This window comes from Gallus gallus, chromosome 4 (assembly GCF_016699485.2).
Source record: "Gallus gallus isolate bGalGal1 chromosome 4, bGalGal1.mat.broiler.GRCg7b, whole genome shotgun sequence".
In the NCBI taxonomy this organism is placed as follows: Eukaryota; Metazoa; Chordata; class Aves; order Galliformes; family Phasianidae; genus Gallus; species Gallus gallus.
In genome coordinates, this window is record NC_052535.1 from 79,255,788 (window position 1) to 79,276,713 (window position 20,926).

General features: G+C 41.1%; 1 protein-coding gene and 1 long non-coding RNA gene across 11 annotated transcripts in view; one reads left to right on the forward strand and one right to left on the reverse strand.

Annotated features, from left to right (window-relative positions):
* MAN2B2 (mannosidase alpha class 2B member 2) overlaps positions 1–5,727 on the forward strand; it is a 29,968-nt gene extending 24,241 nt beyond the window's left edge. For all 7 annotated transcript variants that reach the window (XM_046940670.1, XM_046940672.1, XM_046940668.1 and 4 more), the window contains 9 exons: positions 37–293; positions 1,469–1,660; positions 1,944–2,196; positions 2,302–2,412; positions 2,501–2,693; positions 3,348–3,500; positions 3,851–3,963; positions 4,505–4,622; positions 5,495–5,727. In XM_046940670.1, coding sequence (XP_046796626.1) covers positions 37–293; positions 1,469–1,660; positions 1,944–2,196; positions 2,302–2,412; positions 2,501–2,693; positions 3,348–3,500; positions 3,851–3,963; positions 4,505–4,622; positions 5,495–5,589 — 1,485 coding nt within the window. In that variant the 3' untranslated portion in view covers positions 5,590–5,727. The remainder of the gene's footprint in view (positions 1–36; positions 294–1,468; positions 1,661–1,943; positions 2,197–2,301; positions 2,413–2,500; positions 2,694–3,347; positions 3,501–3,850; positions 3,964–4,504; positions 4,623–5,494) is intronic.
* Positions 132–20,926, reverse strand: part of LOC107053298 — a 60,135-nt gene continuing 39,340 nt past the window's right edge. The window contains exons 5-7 of one of the 4 annotated variants that reach the window (XR_003074852.3): positions 19,946–20,077; positions 6,506–6,580; positions 132–4,655 (exon numbers count right to left, since the gene is read on the reverse strand). This is a non-coding gene — a long non-coding RNA (uncharacterized LOC107053298). Of the gene's footprint in view, positions 20,078–20,926 lie in introns of all 4 variants that reach the window. The other 3 variants (XR_003074851.3, XR_005859325.2, XR_001466435.4) reach the window with 3 other exon arrangements.

The window sequence follows — 20,926 nt, forward strand, 5'->3', positions numbered from 1 at the left end:
CTATAACGGAGCAATGTTGTATATGTTAACTTACAGATTCAAAGTTCAGCGGAGTCCCATTCTATCTATGATCTGTATATTCTAGTAGAAGTAAGTGGTCTGACTTACAAAAAATACAATGTTAAGCCCTCTAATGATAAACAGTCTGCATTTATTGGAAGATCAATTAAATACAAGCGAAAAGACATGATGCGTTCAGTTCAGCAAAGTCAAAAACTGCTTCCTGTGGCCAGCAATTGCTACGAGATTGTGTTTGACCAAAACACTAATCTGATGCACAGCATTACGAACAGGTGAGATTGCTTGCTCTTTGTGTTTCAGATTCTGTAAAACCATTTTGTAAAAGTAAATCCAAGTCCTATATTGTGTGCCTTAATTCCAAGACCTAACTAAATTTTCTTCCTAATTATTTCTTTTCCACTGCCATTCACATGTCAGTATTTTCCGTGGAATGGAGAACTCTATGTTGGGTGTAATTTCGTACTATTTCTGTAATGTTGTTGCCTTGTTGAACCATGCAACCAGTAATAAGAGAACATGACAGATCACAATATTAATATATCAGAAGAATCTCATTGTACTTTTCAGCTAAGGAGAGGTATGGATGTGCATATTAAAAAGAGCTCAGCACGTATGCTATGGCTACACTAAGAGCTTTATAAGATAAAGTAAGGGCTTACTAGTTAGTAGTATTTGGAAGTCATTCTTTTATGACAGGAAACTACAAAACATTTTGAAAGTAAACATTTAGGCAAATGAATTAGGCAAATTTAGTTAAGCAAATGAAATGAAAGAACAGTCAAGATCAGTGTGAGGTTTGCAGCTTGTCTTTCTTGGCCAATGTGAATTGGCCCGATTCCTCCAGGTTTCAGTGGAGCTGTGCTTTTTGCCTGATAGGATTAAGATAGCATCTTAAATGTGACTTTGCAGAGAGCATGAAACGGGTTCCTAAGTATCTTAACCATAAGGAGGAGACAAAGTATGCTGAGCAAGTGTGGATTTTGTTACCCTGTTGCCACTATATTCTTGTTACCATTGTTAAGTATGGAAACCTTTGCCACAGTGGTTTTCTTAGCTACAACATCAGACAAATTAATCTGGTTATTCATTATTAAGTTGAGGTGTTCCTCATTTTTTGTGCAGCAGCTAGTTGTTGATCCTGTAGCAGCTCTCGCTTGCCCTTCAAAACATGACCTAAGGTAAGCACTGTTCCTGTTTTAAGATGCTCCTATTTTACGGAAGTACAAAATGGCGTGAAAATCCTTTTATTTATACACTGACAGATGTCTTAACAGGGTGTGCCTTAATTCTCTCTTGTCCTCATTTCCTAAGTCTTACCAAATGAGTTCCTCAGTGTGAGAAAACAGATTTTTCTTATTTTCACAACTTCATTACAGCTTTGCATCTGTTATGTACAAAATGTGTTTGTAGGTAATACAGGTTTTGTTTTTCCCTCTCCGGTTCACAGGGAGACTAACCAGACTGTCCAGGTGACCCAGGAGTTCCTCGAGTACCACGTGAACGGAGATGTTACAAAAGGACCCATTTCAGACAACTACTTATTTGCCCCTAATTCTTCTGCTGTTCCAGTATCACAAGCGGTTGGACTGGAAGTGGTGTCTGGAAACTTAGTGACAGAGATACGGCAATACTTCTTCAGGTGCAGCTCCATTACAGCTTTACTTCACTTGAATGTGTAGTCCTCTGTTGATGTATGTGAGTCGTTCTGTGCAGCTCCTCTTCCACACAGTGGAGTTCTTGTACTCTGAAGGTTTCAGACGAGAACTAACGAGCATCTGCTAAGCATAATGCTAAGGAAGCACTTCCTTTTAGATAAGTCGCACCACTCGGGGAGGGAGGTGAAGATTGTTCAGAGTTACCGTAGTAGTCTGCTTTATAATGTAATTATATATAATAATTAATAATCCTTCATGTTTTTACAGCAATGTTACTGCTCAGTATTACACACATGCAGTATTTACAAGGATGTATTCAGTACCAGAAGGCTATGATGCGAAGTTGCTTTGTCATAGGATAGAGCAAGAATACAGTATTGGACCTTTGGAAGTAAATCGTGAGGCAGTTCTAAGAACAAGCACAAATTTGAACACTGGGCAGCTGCTCTACACTGATGACAATGGATTTCAGATTCAGAAGAGACCATTCAAGGCATATGTGAATAATACAGCAGCGCGGGTAGGTGCCAAGGTGTAATCCAAACTAGATGATGTTTTATCTTCATTCTCCATCACTTTTATCTAGATTACTATCAATACAGCGTGAATTACTATGTGTTTTCAGAACTATTATCCTATGGTCCAGACTGCCTACATTGAAGATGATACCACAAGGCTGGTGCTGCTTGCAGAAAGAGCTCATGGTGTCTCAAGTCAAGGGAACGGACAAGTGGAGGTAACAAATGCAGTTGTGTGGGTTTTTCTTTATTAGGAGAGGATAGCTTTGTGGCTGGTTACTTTTGTGACACTTCTTCTTGACACAGGTGATGCTTCACAGGAGACTATGGAACAATCTTCAGTGGGACCTAAATTACAATCTTACTTTGAATGACTCTTCAGTGGTTCGTCCTGTGTTTTGGCTTATTTTAGGAACAAAGTCTGCCACCAGTGTTTTGTATCGGACAAGTGGCCTAGCATTACAGCACAGGCCAGTTGTAATGTTTGGAACGTTTTCAGGTAACTTGTTCTATCTCCTGTGCTATCTTTAGCATCTGAATAGTTTATCTGTTTTGCTTAGACTTACACTATTAAGTTTGTAAATGCAGACTTTAAGCCTCCTGTGTGGTGAAGTTAGTATACAGTGAGTTTGAAGGCAGATTTACAGACTGTTAATTACTTTGCATTAATTTCAGATATGGATGTTTTCCAAGTGCTTCCAAGAATGTTTCTCTTGTTATGTAATTATCTCTGCTTCTAGAGGAGAAAAAATTGTAGAGCATGTAATGAGAACAAAATGTCCACACGGGGAATTACTGCAAAGTAGCTAGCGTACCATACATCAGGTTCCTGGATGCTGAGTCCTTAGTGACCTTTTTTGAGTCATTCTTTTAAAAATACTTGACTTATTAACTAAAACTGAAGGCTGGTAGTGGAATAGTAGCATCAGACTGCAGTGAAATCTGCAGTGCAATTTATTGGAAGCTTTAATACAGTCCTCCAGGACATAAATTCCTTCTGCTTTGTATCTCAGAAGACCTCAGATGAGAAAGCATAGCATCTGCTTTAGATCTGCCTTGGCAGAAAACGAAAAAATCTCTTTATGGTACTCTAGCCAGGCTTATGTATGCGTGATGGATGTTTGATGTCCGCTTTGTTTCCTTTTGCATGGAGGAGATAAACCAGAGCTACCTGGGCAACTTCAGAAGAGATCAGCCCACAGTTTTTCTGTCACTGTCCCACCTAATCTTCATCTCCAGACTCTGAGCATTCCAGGGTGGAGATACAGCTCTAATCATGCAGAGCAGGTCCGCGCCATTCACATGGGTAGGTGCTTTCAAAAGGGTGTCTTTCTATTTTTCTGTGTTCTGTAAATAGTGCATTTATTCAAGTGTTAAATCCCTCTATCAAGGCAGGTAATTGTGTTGGCAGTTAACGATTGCTCTACTCAAACAGTAAAATGGCTCCTGTATGAGTTAGTGGCATGTCCTGTTAACAGCAGGAACTGGGTACTTCTTGCTCTTAGCATCCTGGCTAATCTTCAAAAATGAAACAAAAGTTCAAATAATGTAATTGTAAAGCACGAAAAATTAAAACCAAAATAAAAACCAAACAACAACAAAAAATTGTTTTTATTTTATAAGTAAGAAACTGTTTCATGTTGTTTTTTCCTAAAGGTAAACAGAAGCAAGGTGATGCAGACTTCAGTCGTGTCCTGCTGAGAATTAGACATCTGTATGAAGTTGGAGAGGATCCTGTGCTGTCTCAGCCTGTGATGGTGAATCTGAAGGTAAATGTAATCCTTGTGGATAGAACACCACTCAAGGTATTTTTGTTCCAAGGAGAACTGGTTCTGGAATGAAATGTCCCATGTGATACAGACTGCATAAAAGGTGGATATGAAAATGCTAATGTAACTTTAGCCTCAGAGGAATGCAGGTCTTACTTATATTCAAACTTATATTCAGACAAAAGCTATTACTTCACATAAATTTGTCATAGAGGCAGTATGCAGACAATATGACAATAACAAAGTGGAACAAGGTGTAGGGCTTTCTGTTTTCTTCTTAAAAGTTCAGTAAGAGTTTCAATTCTTGAATGGCAAAATTAGTAGGCTTAGAACTCTGTTACGATATAGAGGAAGCTCACCTCCACTTCTTAGTTCAGGTGAGTTTGTAGTTGTCCGTGTCTTGCGTGACTTCACAGATTTCAGTCTCCACTGCTCTGCTTAGCAGGTCAGTGCTTTAGATAAAGTTCTGCTCTGGTCTATCTGTGTATTAGATCAGTGGTTGTAAAGCTAGCCTCAATAAATTGTGACTCTTTACTCGCAGAGTTTGCTGAAAGAACTGGGATCAGTGAAGTTAGTGGAAGAGCGATCACTCACAGGCACCTGGGATGTGAACACTTTGAAGCGGTGGAAGTGGAAGACTGTGCAAAATCGAAGCAAAGGTAGGTGGAACAGGGCAGTTGGTGTCTTTATTCCTGTTGACAGTTGAAGCTCTATGAGTTCTCTGATTAAACATATTTCTGTATGTGCAAGATGAAAAATGTATTGTTCATCTATAGCACATACCTAGTATCTAGCATAGTCTGCCAACAGTAGAAATTAGCAAGAACTAGACTGCAGTATTTCTCTTATGGCTTATTTCACCCAGAAGTGTTAAACTCAAAAAAGATTTCAGGTTTCTATCTTTGTCCAGATTCAAGTGGCTACTCTATGAAGTCACACTTCATGAATTTTGTTGTATGGTAATGAGTTGTGTTAATCTGAGCTTAACCTTGTGCTCTAGAAAAATAGACAGCTGGAGTTAAAAAAAATCCCCCACTGTAATCAGCTTAAAGGTCTGTGTGGATAGGATTCCAGTTAGGGCTCGCACTCAAGTGCTGTAGGTGACCTCATTTCATTTCCCATTCCAGTTGCTCGGACATTGTCCTTACTCTCACAACCATATTATGTGCCTTGTAAAATGCTTGCAGATATCTTGGTCTGGGCAAGCTGTGAGTTTCAAGTTCTGCTTGACCTGCAGTTAGGAACTTGCTTGTTTTTTACTCATGACGAACTAAAACGCATGACAGAAATCACCCACATTTTCTGGTATGAGTCAGTATATGAATAGTAGATAGATTGTTGTATCTTAACATTAAGAATGAGAGTGCACCATAAATCTCATGCTACCTATAGCTTTAAAAGAAGAGAACCTGCTCAAACAATAGCTTTTAAGAAATGGACAAATTGCATCTGTTGAGATAGAATAATATGTACATATAAATAAAGCTCCTTTTTGAATAAGTTACCAATTTTTCTGTGTTGTGTCTTACAGGATTCTCCAATAGTACAAAGATCCCAGACGACTTTACTGTAACTGTTCACCCAAAGGAAATAAGGACTTTCTTTGTGTATTTTCAAGATCAGTAAAGTCTGACTTTGTTTCAGGACTGAATGTGTAATTGCTTTCCATTTTTGTTTGAAAACATAAATGATGGTCTTGAAGGATATTCTGCTCCTGTCAATGAAAAGAATGTCATTTTGGAATAAACTCTAAATTTAATTGAACTGTTGACCTGTGTATATTTTTATTACTTAATTGCTTACGATTCATTTTTTTTCTGAAATTTGTTCAGTTTGAAAATACAAAGATGGCCTTAGTGTGGCAGTGCAGTGGTTTGAACAATTTCATGTTTCCTGCGGGTGGTTTTAAAGTGATTGCTTTTATGATGTTTCATTTGGGAATGCTGACAAAGGCACATTGGTCCTCTAGTCTTGAATTGTCTTTCTTACTGTGGTAGTTTCAAGAGTCCTTTCTTGGGGTTTTTATTGTTAGTGATGGCTTCTCAGTCACAGAGTAATAATTTGCTCAAATCCATTCTGTGTTTCTATATGCCTATCACGTCTTTGAGCTACTTTGTCTTTCAGGCAACAACGACAAACATTCTGCTTTGCTGTGAACTCAAGTTGAATGCGGTGTTGGTATTCCCATGCAGTGAGTTCATTACAACCATCTCTCTTAAGATTTGGAGTTGACTGGATTTGCTTCACACTATCCCATTAGTCTTCTGTTCTGTTCTAGTTAGTTACGAAAGGCAGTGTTTAGAGAGAAACTGACAGTAAGTGCAAGTTCTAAGCAGATCTGATTGAGCAGCAGCTAAAGGAAACAGACAGCGACCAGCTTTCCTAATAGCTGGTATGTTTTTGTGTTCAAAAGAACTGTTGCATTTTTCTATTTTTTTTCTTAGCCTAAACTGTAGAATCTCATTCTGTTCACATGCCCTAAATTTACCTATTCACCGTGAAAATGCATGTGGCTGAGATGAGAATCACATTGAACACTTACTGCAGTGGTAATGATGAATTGTGCTGTGTACAGCATGCACGAAGCTCTATTTCTGGCCAGCAGAACTTGAAACACCTGGGATTTAAAGGGAAGTACAAGTGGGTTTTAAATCAATAATTTCAGATCTGGATTCATCTAAAAACATACATTTTGCTGTGATAGTTGTTCTGACGTAGTTAGGCTTTTCAGCAATACGTCCCCCCATGCAGAGATGCTGTTCCAGAACAAAGGAAACAGAGAAAAGGACTGTCGTGAAATAGCTGTGCTGGAAGAGCTGCACTGGTGGTTGGCTTCTCTGTGAAGACAGCCGGTATATACTGACCGACTGCATCACCTTAAAGTCACCACAGAGACTGCTGCTTTTTACTAGGTGGACAACTGTTGTTACGTATTTATTTTTCACACTTGGCTATAAACACTTGGCATACACCAATCTGACCTGCCCTGCTGCAGCGGAAGCTGTTTTCATGCAGCATTAACCCCATAGGGAAAGTGTATAACACCGTAACCAGGCTGCAGTAAAGGATGATTTCATTTTATTTTCATTTTATTTTGTGTGTATTCAGAAAGTGAAATGTGTTCAACTGAGTCACTTTGATTATCTTTTTTCAATCTCTGCTTGGAGGTACCATGTATTATTATGGGCATACTGTGTAGGTTATACAGTGGTATGACTTCACTTCGTGTTTTTATGGCTGATCTGGTTGTGTTGTCTGATACACATGCTAATAACAACAAGGCATGCTGGTAGATTCTCAAATTGAATTGTATTCTAAGTGAGTGAGGCAAATCCTGCCCAAGAAGTAGGCACACAGTATTGGGTCCTACAGCTGTTAATTCAGGGTGCTGCTCTCCCACATGCCAGGTTGATCTGATTCTTACAGGATAGGTGAGAAGAAATCCTGTGGAAAACCTCTCTGCAGGAGACTAATAAACAGGAAGACCTCATCACCATCTGATGTATCTGTTGTTTGGGGTTTTTGTTTGTTTTTCAATTTCTACTGACTTTCTGGTTAAAAGGGGCAATGGGGATCAGGCAGGCGTGGGATGACACCAGAATACCTGGAGTTACTTCAGAATGGTTGACCATTCAGGAATAATTTATCAGAGAGAGCCTTGTACTCCACCAGAGGCATCCAAGAAGGTGATCTGTAATAGTGTGACTTTCCTGCTAGAAAATGTCACTGCATGTTTTGTTATTTTCCTGATAAATGTCAGCCCAAGCAAATGGAAGCCTGCAGGCATTCCAATCTCTGTAGAGGGGCCATCACTTAGTTATCATTATTTTATTCACATGAATCAAGATGGTGAAGGGAGATATGGCACTGCTACATAATGACTTAATAGAAATCGGGGCATTCTGTACTCAAACATTACTTCAAGCCATACATCAGATAGTGCACATAAAGGAAAAGAGAGCGAGTAAACTGTAAGCAGAGGAAAAAGTCCTGTGCAGAAGCAGCACATTTGTGCCATGGTAAGCAACCTTTGCTTTTAGTTTTGGTTGGAAATTGGTGAGCAACCATTGCAGAGTGGAAGGGTTCTGTGGGAGTGTATTGAGAAAAGGGAGCAAACAAGGAGAGGGCGTGAAACTGATACGAGACGTTCAAAGCTCAAATATTGCAAATCACTACTTTAATCACTAGCGAGGGTAAAAATATGACTTGCACTCATATTTATTTGAAAATGAATTGTGGTAGGCACAGCTGGCCTATTTGTTGTGCTACGGAGCTGTTTTTCTGCTCAGATGTAATTTATTGTTCATTGTTGGAAAACAAATCAGGTGGGGTTTATTTCCATGCTAATAAATGTTTTGAGAAAAGTCCTGGAGATGATCTCAAGCCAAGTTTTCTGCTTTTTGCTTGGGTCCAAGCTGGACCAAATTGATAGTGTGGATATATCACAGAAAGCAAGTAAAGCTCCGCTGGTGGCAGTGAGATGCTACCCGGTCTGTTACACAGAGCCAGGTGAGAGCCCAGGTGGCAGCACGCTTTGCACCCGGTGTTTGCTGGAGGCAAGGAAGACTTATGAGTCCTTGGTGTGCAGAGAGTCCAAATGTGGTGAAGTTAATTGTAGCCGAAGTGAGAAAGCTGAAAAGAATCTCTCTGTTGTGGGTGCATTCTGACCCACATAGTTGTTTTGTGTGATGCAAGCTGGCTTGAGAAATACTCACCATATTTTTTTCCACCCACTCAGTAATACCACGATGAGTTTGTGGGGTTATGCTGTGAACTGCTACAATGAAGTAACGTGGGCTAAAAATAAACCATTTTTCTAACCCTTTTTCTGTGCCAGTTCATTTCATCTCTGACAGTGGATGCTTTGGATTGGAACCAGAGCATCTTTCAGAGTGAATGTGAGCTGCTATCAGCACTATTGGAAAAGTTTCACCCAGCCTCTACGTATGGAGCTGCCAGCTGCACACCTGAGCACGAAGTGCACAGATACACATATTTAAATGTAAAAGAAGCTAAGTTCTCCCTTGGGTGTGTGCATACCCATTTCATTTATTCTGCACCAAAGATAACATGAATTTCAATACTAGTAGAGCCAACAGAATATTTGCAAGTATTTAATTTATCTCTTCCTTCACTTCAATTTAAAGATATTTGTTATGCTCTCACTAGCTCTAGCCAGCTGGGTACCATCAGAGATAAGGACAGCCTACAGCAGTCCTAGAATTTACCGTCTCAGGAACTTATTTACCTTTGCTCTTGTGTTGGGGTATATTCTGTGTTTAACCTGGCAGTGTAAGTGACACCAGAATCAACCCTGATAAGGCAGATGCTGAGAAGCAGCAGGCACACCGATGCATCACGGTTTTGTTGCTGACAGATGAGAACAGTGCTCCAGGCTCTAAATGTGGCTGTGTCTTCATTACAAATTGCAGCTCAGCTGTTCTGGACGCATGCCTGGTGCTGCTGCCAACCAGATGTTGGCACTAGAATATTTTCTGGATAAGACAGGCTCACATCAAGACTTTTAAATTAACTAATTCGTGTCCTAGTAGATTTTTAATTTCTTTTTTATTTTTTATTTCTGTCACTGCAACGTTTGATGTAACACAACTGAGCATATTTGTGGAACGATTCTGTGTGTCCTGCTCCTTTTGCATTTGAAAGATCTTCGGTCAAGGGAATAAGGCTGATGTGTTTTACCTTCTCCGTCTCTACCAGGCAATCTAAGTGATTCTGGCCTGGAGCCACAAATCAGTGCAGTTGTCTGTGTTTCAGATGATTATTTTTTAACAATTGGATGGAGATGAGTTTCATCAAGGCAGCCATTAACTTGGTGACATACCATAGCTCACTTCATACAACCCATGCTCATAATCTTCCTCAAGCAAATGCATGATAAAGAAACGTAGGAGCAGTGCTTGGTATCAGTGTCATGTACAAGCATAGCCTCTTAGGCTTGGGCAAAATTACTCAGTTTGGATGGAAAAGACTACTGACAGCCTTAGGAAGTGAGAAGTCTCATCTTCACAGAATGGTCCTGAATGGGAGATTGCAAAAGTGGTAGGTTTTGAAGTGAGGGCTGCAGCTGTTGGAAGGCAGCCCTTTGTGACTTACCAGAAGGGATGCCTGTCTGCTCGCGAGGAAAGGCAACTGGTGGAAGTTCTGAGAAGAAACGTGATTTCAGAAGGCATAACTGGGCTCTGAAGCAGAGAGAACTATGACTGCAGTGCCCTGAAGAGCATAGAGAAACACTGGGCTGCGTTTGCACTTCATTGAATGTTCCCCACATGAGGGAAGAGGAAGTTGGGCTGCGGCTCCGACGTGCTTTCATTTGTTGTTTAGTTCGTCTTCAGGAAAGACACCCTGATGTGAGCGCTGCAGTAACTGCGTGATGGTTGCCCCTTCACTGAAACTCCTTTTGGCAATGTGTGTTGGCTGCTTAGGTAAGTATTGCTTATCTCTTATCATTCTTTTACCGTTAGCAACCTGTAGTTCTTGAGACTTCTATTTATTTTAAATCCAGCCCAAAGCACATCAACCTCAGATAGACTTGTGTGTACGTGAGACAAACGTGAAGTGTGTTACTGTAATCCAGAAATCAAAATTAAAGCACGTGGAGGATCAAAAGGCATTTTTACCGAGAGACTGTTGTGGGAAAACGTGTAAAGGAACAAATCTTAGACATTTAAAATATATTTTAAACATATTTTAAATGACAAAACAAGTGAGCAGAAGTGACATGAGCAATCAGTTCTTCAAACAGCTTCCAAGTTGTTGTTTGCTCACTGCGTCAGTTCCTCTCTTATTGTTCAGCTGTTTATTACCCCTATAATGATCTCTGCTTTTAATGTAGGCAGATACTCTGTTTTAGTCTACGTCTTAATGCAAAGTTAGAGCTGTTTGCACAAACTGACAGCAATAAATATGCTGTGTTCTTACTTAGAAGTATCCTCAATAGGGAGTGCAAAGCATTTGGCTTCCAGCGTGGTGTTATAATAATAAAGCTCCTGATAGAATTTCAGGCTGGTTTTGTGAGCCTCTGCTGTTGCTGTTCCTCCCATACATACCCAGTAAGGGTCTGGGTAATTCACAGAGCAGCTGCGAATGCTGGGCTCACTGAAATGGAGGTGCTGTTGAGCGCTGCATTGTGGGGAAAAAGTAGAGGCGCCATTAGGTGTGATGGTTAAGGAGCTAAGGAAGGTTAAACATACTTTATGTAATTCTAATAAAACTTAATCAGATGCCACGTTAAGGGCCAGTTAAAGGCCAAGTCATCACATTCCTTATATGTTGGTGTAAAAAGAGTCTGAGTTGCAGGATAAGAATTGGAAGGAAATTACACAGTTTACACTCCTTTTGAGTAGTTCCTCGCTTTAACAGTTTACACACTAGAAGAACAGTGATGATAATTCTTGACATAGCAAATGAAATCCATATTCTCAGGAGTCTAGGGATAGATTTGTATAGGATTGGCATTTCTGTGGTGAGCAACCAAATCATTGGCATTGAAGAAAAACATTATCTGATGCCCACACAGTGATTTCACTTTGGAAGAAAATGCTTTGTATGCTGTTGTACTGCACTTCATGGAGACAATCTACCAGGTGGGCAGTGAGTGTTGAAGTGATTGAAAGCAGGAAAGAGTAAAAAGTGTGATGTTCTCCAATACCAGCCGAGTCAGCCATAGCTTAAAGCCAAACAAAAACCTGATGAAATAACTGTGGTGTGAGTGGAATATGTAATAAAATAAGGAGGTGAATGTCATGCTATAGATATAACCTTTTCAGCAATAACTTGAAAGGAAATTTCAAACAAAATTACAGAACCCGAGACAAGAATGCTGTACTTTTTGTCACTACACAGAAGCAGGGCAGGAAAAGAACTCCTACATGGGGACAAAAATTTCTAGTGAGTTTTTCTTTCTTTTTGACAAGTCTTTTTCATTATGGATGAATCATTCTGAATAACTCCTTTCGGTCATTCCTTATCTGGCAGATAAAAGCAAAGTGTTTAATGTGCTTCAAACTCAACATCTCTTACAAAAAAAAAGCCATTTATTTTAAATAAAAAATAAGTATATTGACAAGTATGAAGAAAAACTTCACATGTTATGCACCAGTGATGGAGTGATGAAACACATGACTAAAAGTTTACTTCAGCCACCATGTGTCTATATTCAAGAAGTGGGTAGTAACTGGCCATTAAAATTAATGTCATCACGATTTTACAGTATTAGCATTATTTAAAATAGCATCACTGTAGATATTAGAGGTGTTATATGATCTAATTGCCTCTTTCTCTTTAAATCTATATGTATTTCTCCCAGTGGCTACAGATCCCAGTAATGTAAAAGTCACCCAAACACCAACAGAAATGCACCTGTCTATTGGAGACTCCACTGAAATATCCTGTATTTGGGAAAAGTCAATTAAGAGATATAGAATCAGCTGGTATCTTGTTAATAAAGAGAACGTCACCAGAATTGTATCATCAGATCTTATCTATGTACACAACGGCACCCATGAAACCAAGGATGTCCTAGTGATTGAAGCTGCCAGTGCAAACGACACGGGGTTTTACTACTGTGAGATAATTATTGAAATACCTTTCTGTAAAAAAGTATATGGAAATGGAACAATGTTGGTCGTTGAAGAGCGAGGTAAGAATGCAGGAGTACGTTTATGCCACTTAGCTTATCAATTCCTCCCTTTCCCACATCCCTTCCTCAACGCTGCACATCTCAGAGTGAGCCAGATGAACACAGGAGGACCTGAACAACTCCTCACGACAATCACCTTAAGTTCCCTGCCTCAACAATCCTGGTGTAAAGTGTTTGCTTTCTTCTCTAAGGGTTTTACTAAGAAGAATTAGTACTGTTAGGATCCAGAGAACCCATGTATCAGCAGTGTGTTTCACAAAAGACCCAAACCCAATTCCTTCTTTAGAGGAATCCATGAGGGTGGATGTGAGATAATGAATGTATCTTTTGTGTGGTGGAAATAGATGAAATAATCACGTCACTTTTGAGTAACATGCATTTAATTTTATCGAGAACACGTTAAAAAAAAAAAAGTGGGAGATAAATATAAAAGATCTAGGAGTATGGTGTCTACATTCATAAGAATTTTTGTCCATGAACTTAGGACAAGTTGATTTCTAGAGGCTATATTATCTTACTTTATTATTGTCACATGGTAACCTTTAGCAAGAACAAATTAAGGTCCCAGTTCTGAATTAATACACATTAATACAATGTGTACTCAAACACAATTAAATTATTAGGAAGCAGGGATGAGATGTGCTTCACCTAAGTCCAGAGAAAGAGTGTGTAATACCTAGAAAGCAATGTACCTCACTTCTGTTACGCAGCTGTCTCGAGATACCAGGCATCACTTCCTGAAAATGCCAATCTCTTTCTCTCTTTTTCTGCCTCTGAACTGTAAAGAAAAGACTAGGTAGCCAGTTCTGACTAGACCTTAACATGATCACACACCTGTTATATCCACTGCTTGAGGCATGGAAACACCTGCTCATCCAGTTCAGTCTGGGGCACTGTTTTACACTTCTGACCAACTGGTGCCCCAAATGGAGCCACAAAGATGACCAAAGGTTTAGAAAACACTAAAGGAGGTTTGAAATGAAGAGTGAATGAAATAGTGTTGTTCTAAGCAGGAGGGGGAAATATTCTGAATTGAATTTAGTGATCTGATCCATCTCTTGGTCAAGTAGCAGTAGCCTAGAAGTACAGTAGAAAACGTTCAGATTCACTTGGGGGAAAAGCTTTCATTACTGTAGGAACTATGAGCTATAAGTGGGATTGATGCTAATATTCATCAGAGAGTGTCCATTAGGAATGATGCAGCGTAGATGACCTTGCATATGAGTAGGAGAATAGATTGATTCACTCCTGAAGCTGCATTCACGTTTCGTATGTAATAATGTTCTTCAATTGTTTCTTTCAGTTTTGTATAACTTTACTTTAAAAATGTAATTGCAGAAGCTCAGACATCGGAGAAGAAAGCATCAGTAGTTTGGGTCATCGTTCCCATCATTCCTTTCTTAGTGGCAATGGGAAGCTTATATTTTTGCTACAAGAAGAAACGGAAGTTGACATGTTCTTGTGAGTGACATTATTTCCATCAGCACACAATATCTTTAACCTAAATATTTATTTTGAGCTGTATGAACAGATGAACTTGAGGCATCACCAAGAGGACTTCCAAGGTACAACTTCTGCTCACTTGCTCTTTACCTGCAATGGGCACCTCAAGCTGAGAAATTTGAGAGGAGGCTCCAGAAGGCACTGGCTGTAGCTCAAATGAGCATCTTACAGCCTCTCATCTCTGTTATTTATCTTTCCAGAAGGAGTGATTACTTAAGATACTGAGAGTCTTGGCCTGGCTAGAATATCAAACAAATATCAGTTCTGATACTTTTTAGCAGACAAAAGAAGTGAGCATCTAGAATTCAACTCTGCATTATTTCTGCTAGTGATACTTGGCTTGCATGGAAGAAATCATGAGAGAAAACAGTACATGGGGAGGGTGCAGGACAAGTGTAGAAACAAGGCATCTGCAGGTGGTGGATACAGACAGAACCTAAGGCAGCCTGTTTAGTAACTACGTAACATGAGTATTATGGTGGCAATAGGAGGCTTACTCAGCTTGTGGGCTGTCAGGGATATAGGTGGAACATCTATGAGATTCAATTCAACTCCCAGATCAAAAAAAAAAAAAAAAAAGACTGGGGCAGTTAGGACAGGTGAAGTCCCTAAGCAAAGTGTGCTCTCAGCCCACAAAGCCAACTGTATCCTGTGCTGCATCAATGGTAGTGTGGTCAGCAGGTCAAGATCCTGTCCCTCTACTCTATGCTGGTGAGACCCCACCTGGAGTACTGCATCCAGATGTGGAGTCCTCAGTACAGGAGAGACATGGACCTGTTGGAGTGTGTCCAGAAGACACCACAAAAATGATCCAAGGGATGCAACACCTCTCCTATGAAGACTGACAGCTGAGGGAGCTGGGGCTGTTCAGCCTGGAGAAGAGAAGGCTCTGGGGAGACCTGAGAGAGGCCTTTCATTGTCTAAAAGAGGACTATAAGAAAGAAGGGGACAGACTCTTTAGCAGTGTCTGTTGTGACAGAGCAAGGGGAAATGGTTACAAACTAAAAGGGAGGAGATGTTTCCACATGTTGCCCAGATAGGTGGTGGATGCCCCATCCTTGGTGACATTCAAGGTCAGGCTGGAAGGGGCTCTGAGCAGCCTGGTCAAGCTGTAGGCATCTCTGGTCATTGCAGGGAAGCTGGACTAGATGATTTTTAAATAACTCAAAAAATTCTATGAATGTATGATTTTGTTTTGATAACTGGAGGTGACAAAGACATGGAACTTGAGGTCTATGTCAGAACTGATAAGTAGTAGGTGTCTACTCAGAGGTAAGCTGATTGGTTATTTAGACTAGTTTTTGTGGCATGTGCTGTTGACAAGATCTCTGTCATGAAAGAGATGTTGAGAAACCAGAAGGTAACTGATATCATCTGCCAGCAGAATGCCCCACTAGCATCTCTCGCTGACTGGCCGGACATGAGCTCTACATGCTTTGTTTCAGCGGTTTGCTCTGGTGGAGTACAAGTGTGGGTGATAAGAAAGCGGTGACCATAACTCTTTTCTACTAAGGTTCTGCCCAGCTTCCTGCACCACAACGAGGACGTCAGGAGGAGCAGACACTTGAGGTGGCAGAAATGTATGGAAGAACTGAATCCACCAGAGAAGAAGCTGGATGGGTAAGTGGTTGGTGGTAAAGCTTTCTCTTGCTGTGAGGAAAAGAGTTCCAAAATGAGGCACTGGGGGGTATGTACTGAACTGAAAGCATGCAGTGATAAACTGCAGCTCTAAGAACGGCATCTTACTGCATGTGAAGAAGTTCTGAAGCACAAAAATGAAAAATAAGTACCTTAAGAGCCAGCACCCTGAAATAAGGAAAAAGACACAGATTACTGGGAAAGTATTGGCTTCATTTGTTAAGGTTGTTATGTTCAATGACTCTGGAAAGAAAGGCAGCAAAAAGTGGAGAATCTCAATATAAATACTGTCTGAAAGAAGTGTAAGAGAAATAAAAAATGGCAATGATGTTGTTCACATGTATTTGCACACCAAGTTCAGCTCAAGGAGCTTGGAACAGCTTCAGTGCAAAAGGCCATTACAGCGTGCAGTGCTTGCTGAGAGCAGGTAGATCTGAGCATCCTTTATTAAAGCAAAAACAGAAAGCCTCCAGAGGGAAGGGCCAGCTTTTTGTTGTCACACTCTACAGCATTCACCTTCTTTCTATTTTTATTTGCTGTGTGTCTGTGAGCTCAGACCTTTGTGCGTGTTCCAGGGAGAACATTAATTCTCAGGTTTTGCTAAAGAACTGACTTGAAGTTCCCAAATCCTACGTGTGCTTAGGAAATGAAAATACGTTGGAAAATAAGGAAATGAAAATGCATAGCCCAGAATAACATCTGAATACGACTTCAGTTTGGTGGTTTACTGCATCACGAAGCATTGACCCAGAAGGAACAACATGGCAGATTATTTGTTTAGAAATATCGGAGCTAAATGATTAAGGGCATGAAAAAGTTTTTGCATTTCAGATTTCATAGAGCCTTATTTACACCTGAACTCGTATCTTTGGTATCCTCAGTGAGTACCTTGAGTCTGGTGCTTCGTTAGCTGAGCACTGAATCCCAACATAGGGAGGTTTTGCTGTTCAGTGTCAGTAATTTCCCTCTAAAATTATAACTCCACGTTTCTGTGATGTGTCTTCAGGGTGCTTCTCTTTTCATTTGGGCTACGCTATACGTTGTGTCTTGGATACAAGGTTCATTTTAAGTAGACTTTAATGGTAAGAGTTTTTACTGGAATTTTCTTTGCTTTTTAAGGCTGTGTCTTCGCTTTATAACTCACTCGACTCTTTTTACGATGCATCAAACTAAAAGATGACAAATCCACCACCACGACTGGACCCAGTGCAGCAGAGGAGCAAATCCCACAAAGTGGGGCAGCCGCAAAGTCTAGAAGAAGGGTGTGGTGAGGAGCTTCCATCCGCTTTGAAACTCAGAACTAAAGGATCGTGTAATAACTGTAATGTGGCTAAAGAAGTTATGGAACTGAAAACAGTATGGTAATGCGCTGCTGAAATACAGATTACATGCATTTCCTGTGAGAAGCATGCCAGAAGAAAGGTCGGTTCAACACCATTTTCTGAATGTTTTGTCACTGACTTCATTGTAAGGAGTCTCTGAATTTTGAGAGCAATTTTAGAAAACTGTCTTCAACTCAACTGCTTTGAGTTGGACTGAATGATCCTTGTGGTCCTCTCTAACTTAGGATGTTCCATGATTCTAACTCTTCCTCCATATCCAGAGTGTGGAAATACTATAGGATTCATTATACTTTGAAAAATCTTCTGGACCGAACAACTTTCTCTGAACAGCAAAAGCATTTCTTCAGGTAGCCCCTCTGTAAATCAGTCTTTCATGCTGAGAGAGCTGTGGCTGTTCAGCCTGGATAAGAGAATGCTTCAGGGAGACCTGAGAGTGGCCTTTCAGTATTTAAAGGGGGGCTGTAAGAAAGAAGGGGACAGATTCTTTAGCAGAGTCTGTTGTGACAGAACAAGGGGAAATGGTTTCAGACTAAAAGAGAGGAGATTGTCATTGGATATAAGGAAGAATTTTTTTTTTTTTATCATGAGGGTGGTGAAACACTGGCACATGTTGCCCAGAGAGGTGGTGGATGCCCCATCCTTGGAGACATTCAAGATCAGGCTGGCACCTGATCGAGCTATAGAGGTATCCCTGTTGAATGCAGGGGAGCTGGGCTAGATGGCCTTTAAGGCCGTCTTCCAACTCAAATGATTCTGTGAAATAGCAGAAGGTAAAGGGAAATGCACGTCATGGTAATCACTTGGCCCAGCAGACAGTAGTACGTATAGGATGACGTCTGCTCTCTAAAAAGGTCATCTGTGCTGATGATGTGACAGCATGAGTGGTGTGCCAGGAGGCATTGTGTTCCTGTGGAAAGGGACAAGAAGTTAATTCACAGAGCTACGGGAAGTCTGTTGGAGAATGCAGTCTCCTATGTGCAAAGAAACACTTGGTTTAAATGAAGTTGTATGTAATGTAATTAGGTGTATTTATTGCCTGGTGTCCGCTATGCTAGACACAGACACAGAGCAGCTTCCCAAAGGCCTTCCAAGCAGTTGGCGCCATCTCAGCATGTGACTGCTGGCTGCTCAGCATCCTGCAGTGAACTCCTTGCTTTACAGCACGCCTCGTGCTCTGGCTCTGCTCATGCTGTGGTGGCTGCAGCTCATCGAGTGCCCTCATAAAGTGCTGCAGTACATTGTGGATGTGTGTCCTGTTCCTGGGCTGTTCTGCAACCTGCCCTGGGGCATTCTGCAGCATGCTGCAGCCTGAGATGCACTTTCATTGCTGAATTGTGAGCACACCCTGCAGGAGAGAAATTATTTCTTACTCTACAATTTATGCAGAGGATTTTCTTTTCCTCCTTTTGAACTTCAGGCACTTTAAAATCTTGGTCTTTTTTGTCCTGAAACTCATTATTACAGGTGCTTCCTCTGCTGTGTGGTGAGCATTGCGCTGTGCCAATTCCTTTGAGGCTCACAGACATGACTGTCCTTGATTTCTGCAAACGCTGCAGCTTTTTTTTTCCTGCACCACAGAGTCAGAAGCAGTAACAGGAGTGGTGACCTTCAGAACAGGTCAAGGAAGCTCTCAGTTATGCATCACAGATGTAAGTGGGTGTGGTAAACGTTGGCCATTTAATGTGTTACTGGTTACTTCTATATATAAGCTCTGTGAAGAGATGTATGCAATATTCAGATAATAAGTAAAACCACTAAATAAAGATTGCCACCTGGCCACAGTTTAATAGTCTGTAAATCATATTTTCATTACAGCACCAGTAACAAATTGTTGATTAAATGTGGTTTCTAGTAGCAGGGCTCTGCATTACTGACAGCTGCTCATATTTTGAATGCTGACACAGTTGTGTCCAACATCTGGCACACGGGGAGACTGACCCCACTTCACCGTGTCGTGTTCTTGTCTGACAGCAGCCATGAGCTGCAGCTGAGGTCCCCTCCGCATTTCTATCCCACTGATGGCACTGGCTTGGAGTTGGTGCGCTTCAGACTGTTTCCTTTCACCTGGGACTGCAGACCTCAGCTTGCTCTCTTCCTTGCTCCATTGCACAAAGATCCTATGGAGCTCAGCTTCGTTCAGCTAGCTGGTATTGAGGAAGCTACTCTTGGCAGTTTGGCTGCTGGATGCTTCAGCCTGGCTTGAACCTTACTGACTTGCCATGGAATCTGTGGAAGAGGAGCCTGGAGCTGCACCCCTGGAGCTCTGTAGCATCAGGCATCACTGGCAGCAGACAGGAGGAGCCCCCAACCCACTGGCCAAATAGTCATGTTTCTGTGTGTGATGCTGTGACTCGTGTTTTTGTGCCTGATAATGGCACTTCCTGAACATCAGTGATATTAGCTTAGTTAAACTAAAACTCATCTGCAATCTGATTTTATCTAAAGCGGTTTCTCTGTACTGCTGACATCAAGCTGGTGTATACAAAAACAACACCTACAGCTCAGGCTGTAACTGATCTCAGGGTGCCTGCGTGCATTAGTTGAGAACACTGTCAATGTAGAAGCACGGCTCCATGAGGCAGCTGTATGGCTGCATCCAGTCTGTACAGAGGGCAGATCTACGCAGGCAGGAAGGGCCATGTTTGGATGGCAATACTTGCCTAACTTGAGCGCTGGCTGTGAGATAGAAGCTGAAATCAATGCTTGACCTGAGATAAGGTGTTTTTGCCTGCTCCTCTGTTAAAGACTACCATCTTTAAGTAGATCTTCTATTTAAGGAAACCTGAAGCATCTGAGGAGGAACTGACGCACACGATGAGGGGCCCATGTTTCCACTCACCTAAGGGAGATGTTGTGTTGCTTTTATTCTGCCTCACAATCTGGGCCTTCCTACCTCAGTGCAGTTTTGTGCACTGCATCAATTTCAGTCAGACTCCAAACCAATGCATATCGCCACATCCTTTGTAAACAACTGCAGAAACAAACCAGAATAAATATATGATGGTCAGAATTTATCTTTGCTTGTCTTGGGTAGGTAGAAAAGGCTGTTTGGTTTGGTGGTGTTTTCATTTTTATTCTTATACGTCATCCTACATCACTCTTGTAGGAACAGGAAACTGCAAATGCAACTGGAAAATGGATGTAGAGATCAAAAGAACATTCACTGATTTCTCTGAATATGAGAAAGGGTGGATGATACGACACTGGGTGAAAGCAGAGCTGCTCTCAGAAAAGTCATCTGAGATCTTTGTGTCAGTGAAGGGAAATGTCTTGTGCTCTGTTACCTGCTCATGTTTGTCTTGTCCCAAACCTGAATACCTGCACCCCTGCACAGCAGGATGGCAGCCTCTGGTTAGGGCTGTGAAAGCAAATCCTGAACGTAAGCAATAGGTATTGCTCCCTTGTTACTTACAGCTTTTAACTCTGGAAAGAGAGTGAAAGATAAACGTCACCAGTGAATGCAGCAGAAGAGGTCAGTTGGTAAAGTGACAGCCACCACAGACCTCTGGTCTGATGGAGTTGGCTCAGAGTAACCCTCCTTTCTCATGTTAGCAGCTCTACAACGTTAAATTTAGTTTTTCCTTTTAAGTTTCTTTTTAAAATGCAAACTTCACATAAACAGTCTAGCCCTAAACTGGGCTGCTATCGGGCAGGAAAGGAAATGGAAAAAGCAGCTGACATGTTGTTTGGGCTTTGGGGCGGGGAGGCTGATAGCCCCTAGACAGATAGACCAAGAGTTGCTTTCTCACCCTTCCTGTCCGCGATGCTGCAGCAGAACTATGGGGCTGGTAAGCATCCCATATTATTTCTGCTCTGAAAC